The 13273-nt window shown below is 35.7% G+C and overlaps 1 protein-coding gene across 1 annotated transcript in view; it reads left to right on the top strand.

The window, feature by feature from the left end:
- The window catches only part of COL5A2 (collagen type V alpha 2 chain), a 154915-nt gene extending 143849 nt beyond the window's left edge, over window positions 1-11066 (top strand). Inside the window, exons 49-54 of the mRNA XM_049887658.1 lie at window positions 308-361; window positions 1413-1520; window positions 4573-4864; window positions 6396-6583; window positions 8031-8270; window positions 8999-11066. Of these exons, the coding sequence (XP_049743615.1) occupies window positions 308-361; window positions 1413-1520; window positions 4573-4864; window positions 6396-6583; window positions 8031-8270; window positions 8999-9145 (1029 nt within the window). The 3' untranslated portion in view covers window positions 9146-11066. The remainder of the gene's footprint in view (window positions 1-307; window positions 362-1412; window positions 1521-4572; window positions 4865-6395; window positions 6584-8030; window positions 8271-8998) is intronic.
- Window positions 11067-13273: the final 2207 nt, after the last annotated feature.

Raw genomic sequence — 13273 nt, 5'->3', positions numbered from 1 at the left:
ATATCTGTTTCTTGCCTTATTGCTCTAGCTAGGACTTCCAACACAATGTTAAGCAGGAGTGGTGATATAGGGCGTACTTATCTTGTTCCTGTTCTCAAGGGGAATGGTTTCAGCCTCTCTCCATTAAGAATGATGTTGGCTGTTGGTTTTGCATAGATGCCCTTTATTATGTTGAGAAATTTCCCTTCTATACCTATTTTATCAAGAGTTTTCATCAGGATTTATTAGTACATTTTAAGAAACTAAGAATGCCATAATGTAAAATATAAGTATTTTGGCCACATTCTTTTATTTCCTTCCTTATTAGGGACCAAATGGTGAACAAGGCAGTGCTGGAATCCCTGGACCCTTTGGCCCAAGAGTAAGTAACAAAAAATAAGTTACAGATATAAATAGTAATGCTTTTGGTGATGTATTGCTAATGCTTGAGTGTTATTTTCATGGTATTGAAGTTGTAGTTGGCCTGTGTTCTTTGAAACTGACAGCAAACATATGAGACAAACCATTCAGCATTACTTTTAAGTAGAAATATGCTGAGTTATGACATATTACCTCAGGGGCCCACATTAAAATCTCCTATCTAGGGTTTAGATGTACTGATTTGTTAGTTCATTTCCTTACTCTCTGTTAACTGAAATTTCCATTAAACTTGCATTCTTTGAGGTGAGGTAATATAAAAAAAAAAAAAAAAAACAACTTTTTTTTTTTTTTAATAAGACCTACCATGAAGTAGAGACAGATTTTGAAGCTGGATATAGTTTTTCTTTAGGTAATTGTGATAATTCATCAAAAGTAGTGTGCATAAGGCTAATTCAAAGCAAGTCATAAAATGAAATCATTATTTGAAGCTTTTAGAAATTCCACATTGTATGAGTGTTGCCTCTAATAGGACATTAACGTTACAACAATTAACACACATAATTATTTAGGGAAATAGATTAAAAAAAAAAATTCTGCTCTTTCTGAAAACAATGTAAAAATCTTAAAATTGAGGACAATAGTATGGAAATTACTAAAATGTGATGGGTTTCTGGAGTATGAACACACGAACTTAATTTATACTTATGAAAAACACTCATCTTACCCTGAGTTAGTTGAAACTCCAATTAAGTTTACAATATTTGACATTTAATGAAACAATTCCTACCAATAAAAGGAGATGACTATTCCATTAAAGTTCTTAACCAGTGCTGGTCTTTTACCACGCATGAATGATGGTGGAAGCATGTGTGATGAATTCATAAATGGTATAAAGCTCTGGAACTTTATTTATCTGTCATTAGGAAAATGAGTCTGAGAAATCATTGTAATACGTCCATAAAGAAAATAGTTCTTTGATTTGACAAAGACGTTGTTAAAAAAAAAAATTTTTTTTTTTTCATAGAATTTAAAAGAGTTTTTGTTTCTTTCAGGGTCCTCCAGGCCCAGTTGGCCCTTCAGGGAAAGAAGGAAACCCTGGGCCGCTTGGGCCAATTGGACCTCCTGGTGTGCGGGGCAGTGTAGGAGAAGCAGGACCTGAGGTAAAGTCACAGGGGTTTACATGAAAGTGATGCTGTTGATTCCAGTGGTTTGGATTCCATCAAAGGAATGCTGCCCTCAGAAGAAGGCCTGTGCAGCCTGATGGACAAGAGATTTAAGGGTCCCTGAAAACAAACTTAAAAAGCCACAGAAGAGCTTATCTGTATAAGTAACTATTGCACATGCAGACAGGCTGTGCCTCAGATTTCATCTGATATCAAGCTGAACACACGAGACACTTACACAGTGTTGGCAAAGTGAAAGCCATTATTATTATTTTTAGAAAGAAGATAGTAAACAATAACAACAGATTCTCAAAGGGGAACTACTTACCCTTCCCCAAGTTACCCATGTCCATTCTTATCTTTCTGGGCTGGCATGCTGTGGCTCAGATCAGATCCTCTCTTCACCTAGTCACTGTCTCTAGCTACCACCTGTCGGGGGGTGGAGGGGGGTGGAGCTGCATGGCTCCCAAGGCTACTGCTTTGCCACTGGGCCTTCCTGGGCCTTGCCTCACAGGCAGGAAGATCCCTGCACAGGATCTCCTGAGCCTCTGCTGCTGGGCCCTTCTAGGCCTCTGCCACTGGTTTGTGCTGCCAGAGGGCACACGCGGTTCCCACCATGCTGCCCAGGGGAGGAGATGTGTTGCACAGGGCACACTCCGGCTTCCGCCCGACATGGAAAAATGTTACAGTTCTTTAGCGGTAAGCAAACCTCCTGTATGGAGGTGCCCAGCTCTCTCCCTCCATGGCTGAGAAGCCCACCGCTGCTGCCTCTGTCTCTGTGGGCTGACCAGGCCATCATCTCTCCGTCTTCATTGTGACTGCTCTCTGTTCTGGGTCTAGGAGGTTCTCAATGCAGGGACCCCATAGTCCAAAGGACATGTTCTACAACTGACTCTTGTTGATCGCAGTGAGGTCCCCCACAGACCTCTGTAAGATTAGCCCTTATATAAGCCTAGGAGAATGGCAAAACTGAGCATTACCCTAACTGAACCACAAGGGGCTCAGTCCAAATAAGTGGATTTTCAAGCCACTCTTTGTACAGTAAATCAAGCAATCACTTGTAAGATTGTGGCCCAGCATTATCATTTTGTGGAAGTTACAAGACCATGGATAGAAAAGCCATATAAAAGTGATCCATTGCACTGCAATTTTAATACAGTTTATTCAGAGTATATAATATATCAGAGTCCAAGCTACCCAGGCCTTGCCTTAATATGATACCAATAAGAGCAAATAGCAAGTAATGATTACATTTATCATAAAGGTATAAAAATATTACTTTGCTTTAAATTACAATATACTAAATGACTGTGAGGTGTAGTTATTATGCTGTTAAAACTTATCAGGTTTTATGCTAGGAAGTGAAGAGTATGAAATTGAATTTTTTCTCTATTAAAAATTACATATGGAGAGAATATTCATAAAAAATTCCAATAGTATTGATTTGAAGATTATACAAAGCTGTAAAACTGGATTAGTTAAACTCTTGCTTCTAAGGCCTTTAGGAAACATCTTTATACATCTTCCATGACCGTGTGTGCTCCTGTGCTTGTGTGTTTATGGGTTTATGCTTCCCCCTCTGGCCTTTCTTCCTCTTTGGCCTGTTCTTTCTGTCTCTAATGGCTATACTACTAAATAAAATAATTATTATAAACTAAATAGATTAAATAGCCTCATACTTCCTACAGTCAAGAGGAATTTATTTATTTCTCTAAATGTGAATAGAAAACAGCTCCAAGATTGGAATACCTTTTACTTTTGTGGCTCTTGACTTTTATTTTGTGGTTCAGTGGTCCTTGATTAAAAAAAAAAAAAATTTTAAATATCCCTTCCCCTGAGCATAAAGGAATTCATGGAATCATGATATGACCGTGAAAACCACGTTTAGCAGCCCTTTTGATAATGAGGAAACGTTGGCACTGAAAGTTGAAGCAACTTGTCTAAGCCATATAGCAAGTGGCAGAGCCTCTGACTCCCAGGCCTGTGCTCTCCACATGAGATGTGTGCCTGTCCTCTAGGTTGTCTGCTGGTTCTTTCAAATTACTGAGTTCTCTTCTGAGAAATTACAGAGGGAACTAATAGGATCCGCTTCCCAGCCTCTACCACTTTTCCTGCTCATCTCCTTATCACTCAAGTAGTTCTTGTTGAAGGTAACATGCAGAACTGTTTATTTTTGACAATAAAATGGCTAAAGAGAACTTCAATTTTGTTTAGGGCAGAGAATTTCCATCTATATACTAATTAATATATGTAAAAAGTCTTCCCATGTTTTTCCTTTACTTGGGAATAGAGGGAAATTCTCTTGTGGGTATTTCTTGTGCATATTTCCTCGGTACTGATGTATATTCTTATAGAACCAGCAGCCACGACTCTACCTCATCTCCTCATCCAACTTTTGCTCATAAATACTTTTATCATGTTTTGATTTTACCTTGCCCCCCCAAAAAAAAGTTTCCATCCAGTGGATTCCGACTCATAGCGACCCCATAGGACAGAGTAGAACTGCCCCATAGGGTTTTCAAGGAGTGCCTGGTGGGTTCAAACTGCTGACCTTTTGGTTAGCAGCTGTATCTCTTAACCACTATCTTAAAAATCTAGGTTTGTATATTTTTCAGTTTCTAGCCCCGAATTAAATATCTTAGTTGCGTTTTTTCATTGTTTTAATATCTTCTCATGTTGCTTTTATCTATTGGTTATTCAGTGGTTTTGAAGCGAATGCATATATCTGATTATTCTGAACATAAAATATATGACATCTTCAAGGTAAACATCAGAGCAAATATTTTGTGCTTTGACCTTTATTTATCTTAGATGCTAGCAAAGATATATTATGTGAAATAGAGTTACGCATCATACCTCATCTTTGGAATGGCACAGCTTGATAGACCAGCCCCATCTACTTACAAAAGACATGAATCACATCTCTCAATATTCTCAAGTTGAGATGTTGAACGGCGACTTCCTATGTACCAAATCCACCAGTGCCTTTGTGTTCAATAGAAAAAAACAATAATGTAGATGTATTTCCAATTTCTTTTTAATTACTTAGGGTCCTCCTGGTGAACCTGGACCTCCTGGTCCTCCAGGTCCCCCTGGCCACCTTACGGCTGCTCTTGGAGATATTATGGGGCATTATGATGAGAACATGCCAGATCCACTTCCAGAGTTCACTGAAGATCAAGCGGCCCCAGATGACAAAAACAAAACAGACCCAGGGGTCCATGCTACCCTGAAATCACTCAGTAGTCAGATTGAAACCATGCGTAGTCCCGATGGCTCTAAAAAGCACCCAGCCCGGACGTGTGATGACTTAAAACTTTGCCATCCCACAAAGCAAAGTGGTGAGTACACAGCAGTGCATTTGAGATAGACACAAGAGATAAAATGGTAAACATGTCACAAGCTTATGGTTTTGTGGTGAGGACAATCAAGTATTTGAAAAATTATAGGGTAAAATGATAAGTAATTTCATTTCAATCTAGAAGTCTTAAATTATTGGTAAATTCATTCTAGAAGTTTTAAATTATTTATAAATTTAATCTAGAATTCTTAAATTACTGATAAATTGTGTAGAATAAAAACATTTCATGGCTATATGAATTTGGAAAGTACTTGATTAAACAAGGTTAATTATATATTTTTTTTACCTTCATGACTTCTCAGAGTTTTTAATATTTTCACATATATTGTGGCCCAAGAGTAGAACAAAGCATATCATTTACACAACTTATTTGAATATAGAATTTCTTTAATGTAGTTTCATGTTCTATGAATCACATATTAGGGATCTCTGCTGGCAAGATTATGTTATAGTTGACGTTCTAGGGGGTTTTGGACTTAAATCACTTTTGTTGCCCTAATTACATGAACCATGCCTAAAGTTTGTATTATTCTATCATTTAGATTTATTTAATAAAACCTAGAGAAGAGGAATAATAAACCATAGTAATGAGCTGTGAAATGATTAAGAATTCCATTTAACTTTGAAATGACATTGATATGGATAGCTAAAATTGTTATCTTTGAAGAAAAGACAATTTTTATTTCCAACTCTATACATCCCAGCACTCTCTCATTTCATTTAAATGCAATTTTTCATATTATAAATTTTAAAAATTATGTCAACATATATATCTGTATGTCTAAGTTTATTTAATTATATGTTCAACAGCAGGCACTGCCTACTTATATCATGTCTCAAGAATCTCTTGTATATGAAAAGATTAATTTTAAAAAGGACCAATGAGATATTCATAGAATTTCAATTATAGTTCACCTCATTTATTTACTTTATTCATTGTTTTGATAGTAAATTTACATTCCACTTAAGAATTGCTTTAAAATATTGGGTCTATGAATTTAATGGGACTATATATTTTTTTTATATTTTGGCAGCCACTTACTTAACGTGGATTATATCTTTTTGGTATGGTTTTCTCATCTATAAAGTAGGAATAATGACTGTTTCTTTATTCGAATGTTTGAGTTTTAAGTATATGGTTTTGCAAAGTGCTTAGAACAGTGCCTAGCACATAAACCAGTTGCCGTTGAGTTGGTTACAACTCATGGTGACACCGTGTGTGTCAGAATAGAACTGTGCTCCATAGGATTTCCAATGGCTGATTTCTTGTAAGTAGATAGCCAGGGTTTTCTTCCAAGACACCTCTTGGTGGACTTGAACCCACCAACCATTCTGTTAATACCTGAGTGCATTAACCGTCTGCACTCATATGCATACCATTTATATTGTTCTTAAGGGATAAAAAAAAAAGGGATACCCACTCTTAATCAGTGAGTTTATATTTTTAAACCTTCTGTTAATTCTTTTGGAGATTCCTAATCACGTCTGATTATTTCTACTTTGTAAAATAGGAGAATACTGGATTGATCCTAACCAGGGATGTGTTGAAGATGCAATCAAAGTTCACTGCAACATGGAAACAGGAGAAACATGTATTTCAGCAAACCCATCCAGTGTACCACGTAAAACCTGGTGGACCAGCAGATCTCCTGACCAGAAGCCTGTATGGTATGGTCTTGATATGAATAGAGGATCTCAGGTAATTTGATATATTTACTTAAAATTGTATTCTCTACTTTTCATTATTTATCGTATTTTAGTATTTATTTATGGCTATGTTACCATTTTTTTTGTCAGGTTTATTTTACTATGTTTATTTTGAAATCCTATATTATCATTAGTTACAGATGCAGTATCATTGCATTAACAAAAGTTTTACTGTGCATATTAATACAATTTTGAATTACTTTTTTTATTGATAGAATATAGAAGAATAATTATTTTTAATATTAGCTTCCTTAATGTATGTGACATTGACTATGGGGCATATTTGAAGGGATTTTGCTACAGTGGAAAGACAGTATTATATTTATTACTAGAGGAGCTCGGTGACTCTTACCTGGATCTCTTACTGCCTTTGGGATCTTAAAAAAAAAAGGATCTTAAGCAGTCACTTAATCTTTCAGAGTCTAAGTTTCTCCTTTTTAAGGTGAGGGTAAAAATAGCAATTTCATAGTTTTTGTGTGAAGTGTTAGTATAGTCCCTAGAACATAGCAAGTGATAAATAAATATTAGATAATTAATAAGATAATAAATTTTATAATTGCATCACTTTGTAAACTCTGTAGTATTATTAGATATAAGGAATTTTTGTAGTTATATGAATTCTATTAGTATTTTTCTAAGCCTCAGTCTCTCCTATGTTTCTACCAGTGTTCAGATTCTGGTCTGACCTTGACCCTTCCTTCCTATTGCAATACAAACATTTCATTCCAGATTCTTTTGCGGCATTTTAACTCTGTCACTTTCTTCTCACCTCTTCTCCCAACCATTCCCCAGAAAGCATCATGTTCAAAATAAACATCGTGTAAGAACATTATGGGTGTGTGTAAGATATGCTAGAACCTACCATTATTTAATCAGTGGGAAATTTTAAAATTTAAATATCAGTGGTTGAAATATAGTTAATGCAATGTTATGTAGAAAACTGAAATGGGAGAGATGAAAACAAAGTTCAGAATAGAAAATGAGTCGGAAAGAACCGGTGAGATATTATTTTTCATTATCCATTTATTTTTATTAGCTAATGGAAAAAAAATTCTTATTTCCCACAGGTATATAGCATTTGGGTTAAAAATTTTTATACCAGCAGTTAATTTCTGATTCTTATTCTAATTAGCAATATAAATAATGAGTTATTTTTGATACATGATTGAAATTCCAAGCCAATGCTCAAGTATATAACTTTAAAAAAAAAATCAAGATTTTTTTAAATAGAAAAGTAGATTTCAAAATATTTGAACTTTCTCTGGCCAGTTATAATTATTATCAATTTCATCACCTCTTGTTTGATGTAGTAAGGAGAGAGGTTCTTAATGTGCATATTTATTGAAATTTTAAGATTTTACAAAAATCAATGTGTTGATTTAAGGGATTAAAAAACCCTTCACGAATGCATGTAACAAAGATTCGTTTTGTTTTTCTAGTTTGTTTATGGAGACCACCAGTCACCTAATACAGCGATTACTCAAATGACCTTTTTGCGCCTTTTGTCAAAAGAAGCCTCACAGAACATTACATACATCTGTAAAAACAGTGTAGGATACATGGATGATCAAGCCAAGAACCTCAAGAAAGCTGTGGTCCTCAAAGGAGCTAACGACTTAGAAATCAAAGGAGAGGGAAACATTAGATTCAGATATACAGTTCTCCAAGATACTTGCTCTGTAAGTACTTTTTTGAGCTCTATCATTCCAGTTGAAGACAAAATTTATTTTTGTTAAAAGTACTGCCATGGCACTAGAGATGGGGGCAATTACACTATGTATAAGCACTTATAAGCACAGCAGCAGTTCACTTATAGTCTTTCTTTAGGGTGAGCTTGAATGTGTGTTATACATGAAGCATGGAAGAGGTTCGAATACAAAGCAGTAAAGAAAGGACAGGATCCCTGGATCCAATCCAGTTCTTCTGCAAACGCACATTGGTTCTCGTACAACTTATTTAACTTATTTGATCAAAGCATGAGCTCTAAAATTCCTAGATCCTAAGATGTATAATCAATCTGAGATATTTCATATTTTTTCCCTGGTATGTGTCTCCCCACTTGCATATCTAGATTTAGAAAGAGGAAAAATATTGAACGATGAATAATGGTTTCTTTTGTGAAAAACGAAAAGGCTGTTATTATTTATGTTGTTAATGACAGTTTGGGAAGCTACAAAATAACAGAGGCATTTATTCAACTTAGAAGATGAAAGAAATGCCTGCCAGGCGTATTAGTACCTCACTGTATGTTATGAGCTCTCTTGAGTTTAAGTAGTGCTGGTTTGGTTTTTGGTTTTGGGTTGCATAGCATTGCCTTTACATTATTGAAATTGGCTGGAGTGTTGCTGTCTAACACCTTGGTTAAAATTTGTACACATGATTAACTCACTGCACAATTCAATTCCAGAAACGAAATGGAAATGCGGGCAAAACTGTCTTTGAATATAGAACACAGAATGTGGCACGCTTGCCCATTATAGATCTTGCCCCTGTGGATGTTGGCGGCACAGATCAGGAATTTGGCATCGAAATTGGGCCAGTTTGTTTTGTGTAAAGTAAGCCCAGATACATCAGCAATGACCACCATCACCGTCAACGAACACCACCATTCACAAGAACTTTGACTGTTTGAAGTTGATCCTGAGACTCTTGAAGTAATGGCTGATCCTTAATCAGCATTGTATATATGGTCTTAAGTGCCTGGCCTCCTTATCCTTCAGAATATTTATTTTACTTAAAATCCTCAAGTTTTAATTGATTTAAAATATTTTTCAATACCGAAGTTCAGGTTTAAGATGACCAATGACAATGACCACCTTTAAAAAAAAAAAGTAAACTGATTCAATAAATAAATCTCTGTTTTCTTCAATTTATTTCAAAGTAATGAAAAAGTTGCTTAGTATTTATGAGGAAATTCTTCCTCCTGGCAGGTAGCTTAAAGAGTGGGGTATGTAAAACCACAACACATGTTTATTTTGCTTGGCTACAGTTTGAAAAATAGAAAATAGTGCCCATTTTTGACTGCTCATTCACAGATTATCAATTAAAAGTGAAATCAAAATGTTTAATCTTGTGAATGAAACCCAAATGTATGTCTTAATATTGTATAACTGTTAGAGACTCTTTAAAGAGAATCTTAAAAAAACACTATATCGGTTTCTAACTGTCTTAAGTGGAATATTTTAGTAATATATTACAGTGGAATTTCTGTAGAACAAAGTGAAATCATTTCGACTTCCTAAATTTTTGTAAAGGGTGGTAAATTTAGTCTTCTTTCTCATTAAAATTTAAAGGTACCTTTTCCCCTTGACTCAATCTATCAATATAGATAGTTACATGAGTATACCATTGAATACAACTGCACTTTTTTGTTTAAGAAGACAGTGAATGCAAAATAATGTACACAAAAAACTTTATACATACATGTTCAGGACCCAAAGTTGAGACTCTTCCACATGTACTATCTCATCATCCTGAAGCCTATAAAGAAGAAAAAGATTTAGAAACTCAGAGTTGTGGAGCTGACTCTAATCGAATGTGATGATTGGAATTAGACCATTTGGCCTCTGAACGCGCATAGAAAAAGTGACCCAACATTTCTTAGCATGAGCTACCTCATCTCTAGAAGCTGGGATGGACTTACTATTCTTGTTTATATATTAGATACTAAAAGGTGCTATGATTCTGTTATTATTCCAATACTGGAGATAGGCAGGGCTAAAAAAAGTATTATTATTATTATTTTTTCCTTTAATGATGGTGCTAAGATTCCTTCTATAAAATTCTTTACAAATAAAGATGGTTTCATCAATACCATTTGTGAAAATATAACTGTTAGACTTCCCGTTTCTGAGAGAAAGAGCATTGTTCCAGCGCCTTTTCACTGTTCCTCTGTCATAGTGTATCTGGAATGTTTTGTAATACTAGCATGTTTCTTAGACCAGAACATGTAGGTCCCCTTGTGTCTCAAGGTTTTTCTTTTTATTTTTTTCTTAATTGCATTTGTTGGCTCCATTTTTATTTTTTCTTTAAAAATAAACAACTGGGACCATCCCAAAGGACAAGCCATGCACACTTCAGTCATGTATCTCTGCAAAGCATCGAATTAAATGCACGCTTTTGTCATGTCAATGGTTTTTGTTTTTGTGGAATTCCTTTGAACATACTAGGTTCGCTTCATTTCCAGTGGTAAAAAGAAAGGTATATGGTATTCTGTCTTTGCCATTTGTCTAAAAGATAACACAAGAAAATGCCCTCCATCGTGCCCTCTGCCATGTGTATATATAAAAAAAAAAACAGTGCCGCCGTGTGTATACTGGCTTATAAATGAGAATCTGTCTGCAATATCACTGACAAAGGCAACATAACACTAATTATCATTCTCTATACTATTAAAAAGGTCCGGGTAGTACTATTGACAAAAGGAGAAAAGCAGTTGCTTTTTCATGATTGATAATAAAGCATGTGTCTCACAGTGTATGACATAGGAATGTAGCCTAAATGTTTTCAGAGTTTTATTTTCAATATTTATTTCACAACATTGCTGTTTCTCAAACTGGTTGTTATATGAGCTCTATATCTTGAAATTGAATAGATACCTAAAGACATTTGTGAGTTTTGTTTTCATTAAAACTTCCTTTAAGACCAACCTATACATGTTATGGAAACCCTGGTGGCATAGTGCCAAAAGGTTGGCAGTTCGAGTCTACCAGGCACTCCTTGGAAACTCTGTGGGGCAGTTCTACTCTGTCCTATAGGGTCGCTATGAGTCGGAATTGACTTGATGGCAACGTTTTTTTTTTTTTTAATACAGGTTATACAAATTCAGAGAGAGAAGCCAGAAATATATGCTATGCCATTGAATCAAAAACATGTAGTAATTTCCAACTACAGATACACCAGTTACTATTTGGAGCTCAGGAATGCTACAAATAAAAGGCTTGCCTGGATCATTCCAATGGCTCTCAAATTTCTTGCCTGAGTTCCAGACCTGTAAGTACCATCAGGCTAGTGAACCTCTTTACCTGCACCTCAAAAAAAAAAAAAAAAAGAAGTGAAATAATTTGCATCTGGGAAGGATGGTGGCATAATTATTAAAATTAAAAATATCCTCCAAGTTAGAAAAAATTGAAGAAAAATGTCAAAGAAATCACAAACAGTGCTTTAAAAGTCCCAACCTCATAACTCAAAATTTGCTAAATTCTGGCCTGGCTCAGTGTAATATGTTCCAAATTGAAAATAAAATAAAATTGTAGATAACACTCCTTCTCAAGAGTACAATGTTATATGGCAGAAACCAAGTGCAAAAAATTCTGAGAAAAAAAAAAAAAATTCAGACTATCTCACTCAGACTCTCTATGACATGATTAATAAAGAACATCTCAAGATAAACTTTTTCTTTGAAATCATGATGATTTAAGAGAGACTAAGTATAATCTATTAAAAGTTAATTTGGAGGCTTAGTTCCAAAGCCCCAAACCAAGACAATGATGTACCCACAACAAACTGAAAGCCTGTGGAGCAGGGGGCATGCCAGCAAGCTGATTTTTTATCCAAATGGCTGGTTCAGCCAACAGCAGCTTTTCTTCTCTCCCTCCTATGTTAGCATTCCGTAAAGGTCAGTCTTACCCTTCTTCCTTTTACTCTCAATATTCTCTCACTACCCGTCCTTTTCCATGCCAATGACTTCACTTACTAGCTGTATGCCAATGGATAGTGGTTAAGAGCTATGGCCGCTAACCAAAGGGTCAGTAGGTCAAATCTACCAGGCACTCCTTGGAAACTCTATGCAGCAGTTCTACTCTGTCCTGTAGGGTCACTATGAGTTGGAATCACCTCAACGGCAATGGATTTTTTGGTTTTTTTATATGCCAATATCCAGACCAAATCTTTCCTTGGAGCTGGAGAAACATTTATCAAAAGTTCAGCTCAACATCTTTATTTGGATGTTTTGGAGGTACCTATTTTTTTTTTTTTTTATAGCTCAGTATGTTAAAAAACAAATTCATGATATTTCTATTTCAAAGCCAGTTTTTGTTCTGTGTTCCCTGTCTCATGCCTCATCATCCATCCTTTTAGGCAGGCCAGAAACCTGGGAGAGAGAGATGAAAAAGATGGCTCCCAGGTTTCTGGCCTGCCTTAATGGATGATAATTTGGGCTAGGATAGTGGCAAAGGAAGTGAAGGGAGTGGTGTAGCCTTAAGGAACATTTAGGAGACAAAATTAAAATTGTTAATAATGTCTAGATTCTGTCACTATCCTAGCCCAAATTATCATTCCTCTCACCTGAGCTTTTTCAATAACTTCCAAACAGGTCTTCAGGCATCTACTCTTATCTTCTTTTGACTCTTTCTTCCCATTATTGCCAAAAAGATCAATTTGAAATATACATCTGAATATGTCATCTATCACTCCCCTCAATACACACACAAAAGCTTCAGTGACATCTAGGATAAAGATAAAAACCCTTAAACTCCAAGAGGCTGTGGTATGACCTGACTCCGGCCTGTTTCTCAAGCTTCATTATGTAGCTGTCTGCCTCACTCTTTCTGTTCCACTCACACTGGGTTTTTGTTCATTTCTCAAAAGCTACAGTCCCCATCCTGCCAACGGCCATTTGCTCAAGTATTCCCTTTGCCCAGTGAACTTAATTTCCTAAATTAACACATACGTATTTGTGTAC

The sequence above is a fragment of the Elephas maximus genome, chromosome 6, assembly GCF_024166365.1.
Source record: "Elephas maximus indicus isolate mEleMax1 chromosome 6, mEleMax1 primary haplotype, whole genome shotgun sequence".
Lineage (NCBI taxonomy): Eukaryota > Metazoa > Chordata > Mammalia > Proboscidea > Elephantidae > Elephas > Elephas maximus.
The sequence above is the reverse complement of the archived record's forward strand: the minus strand, read 5'-3'. Positions and strand labels throughout refer to the sequence as shown.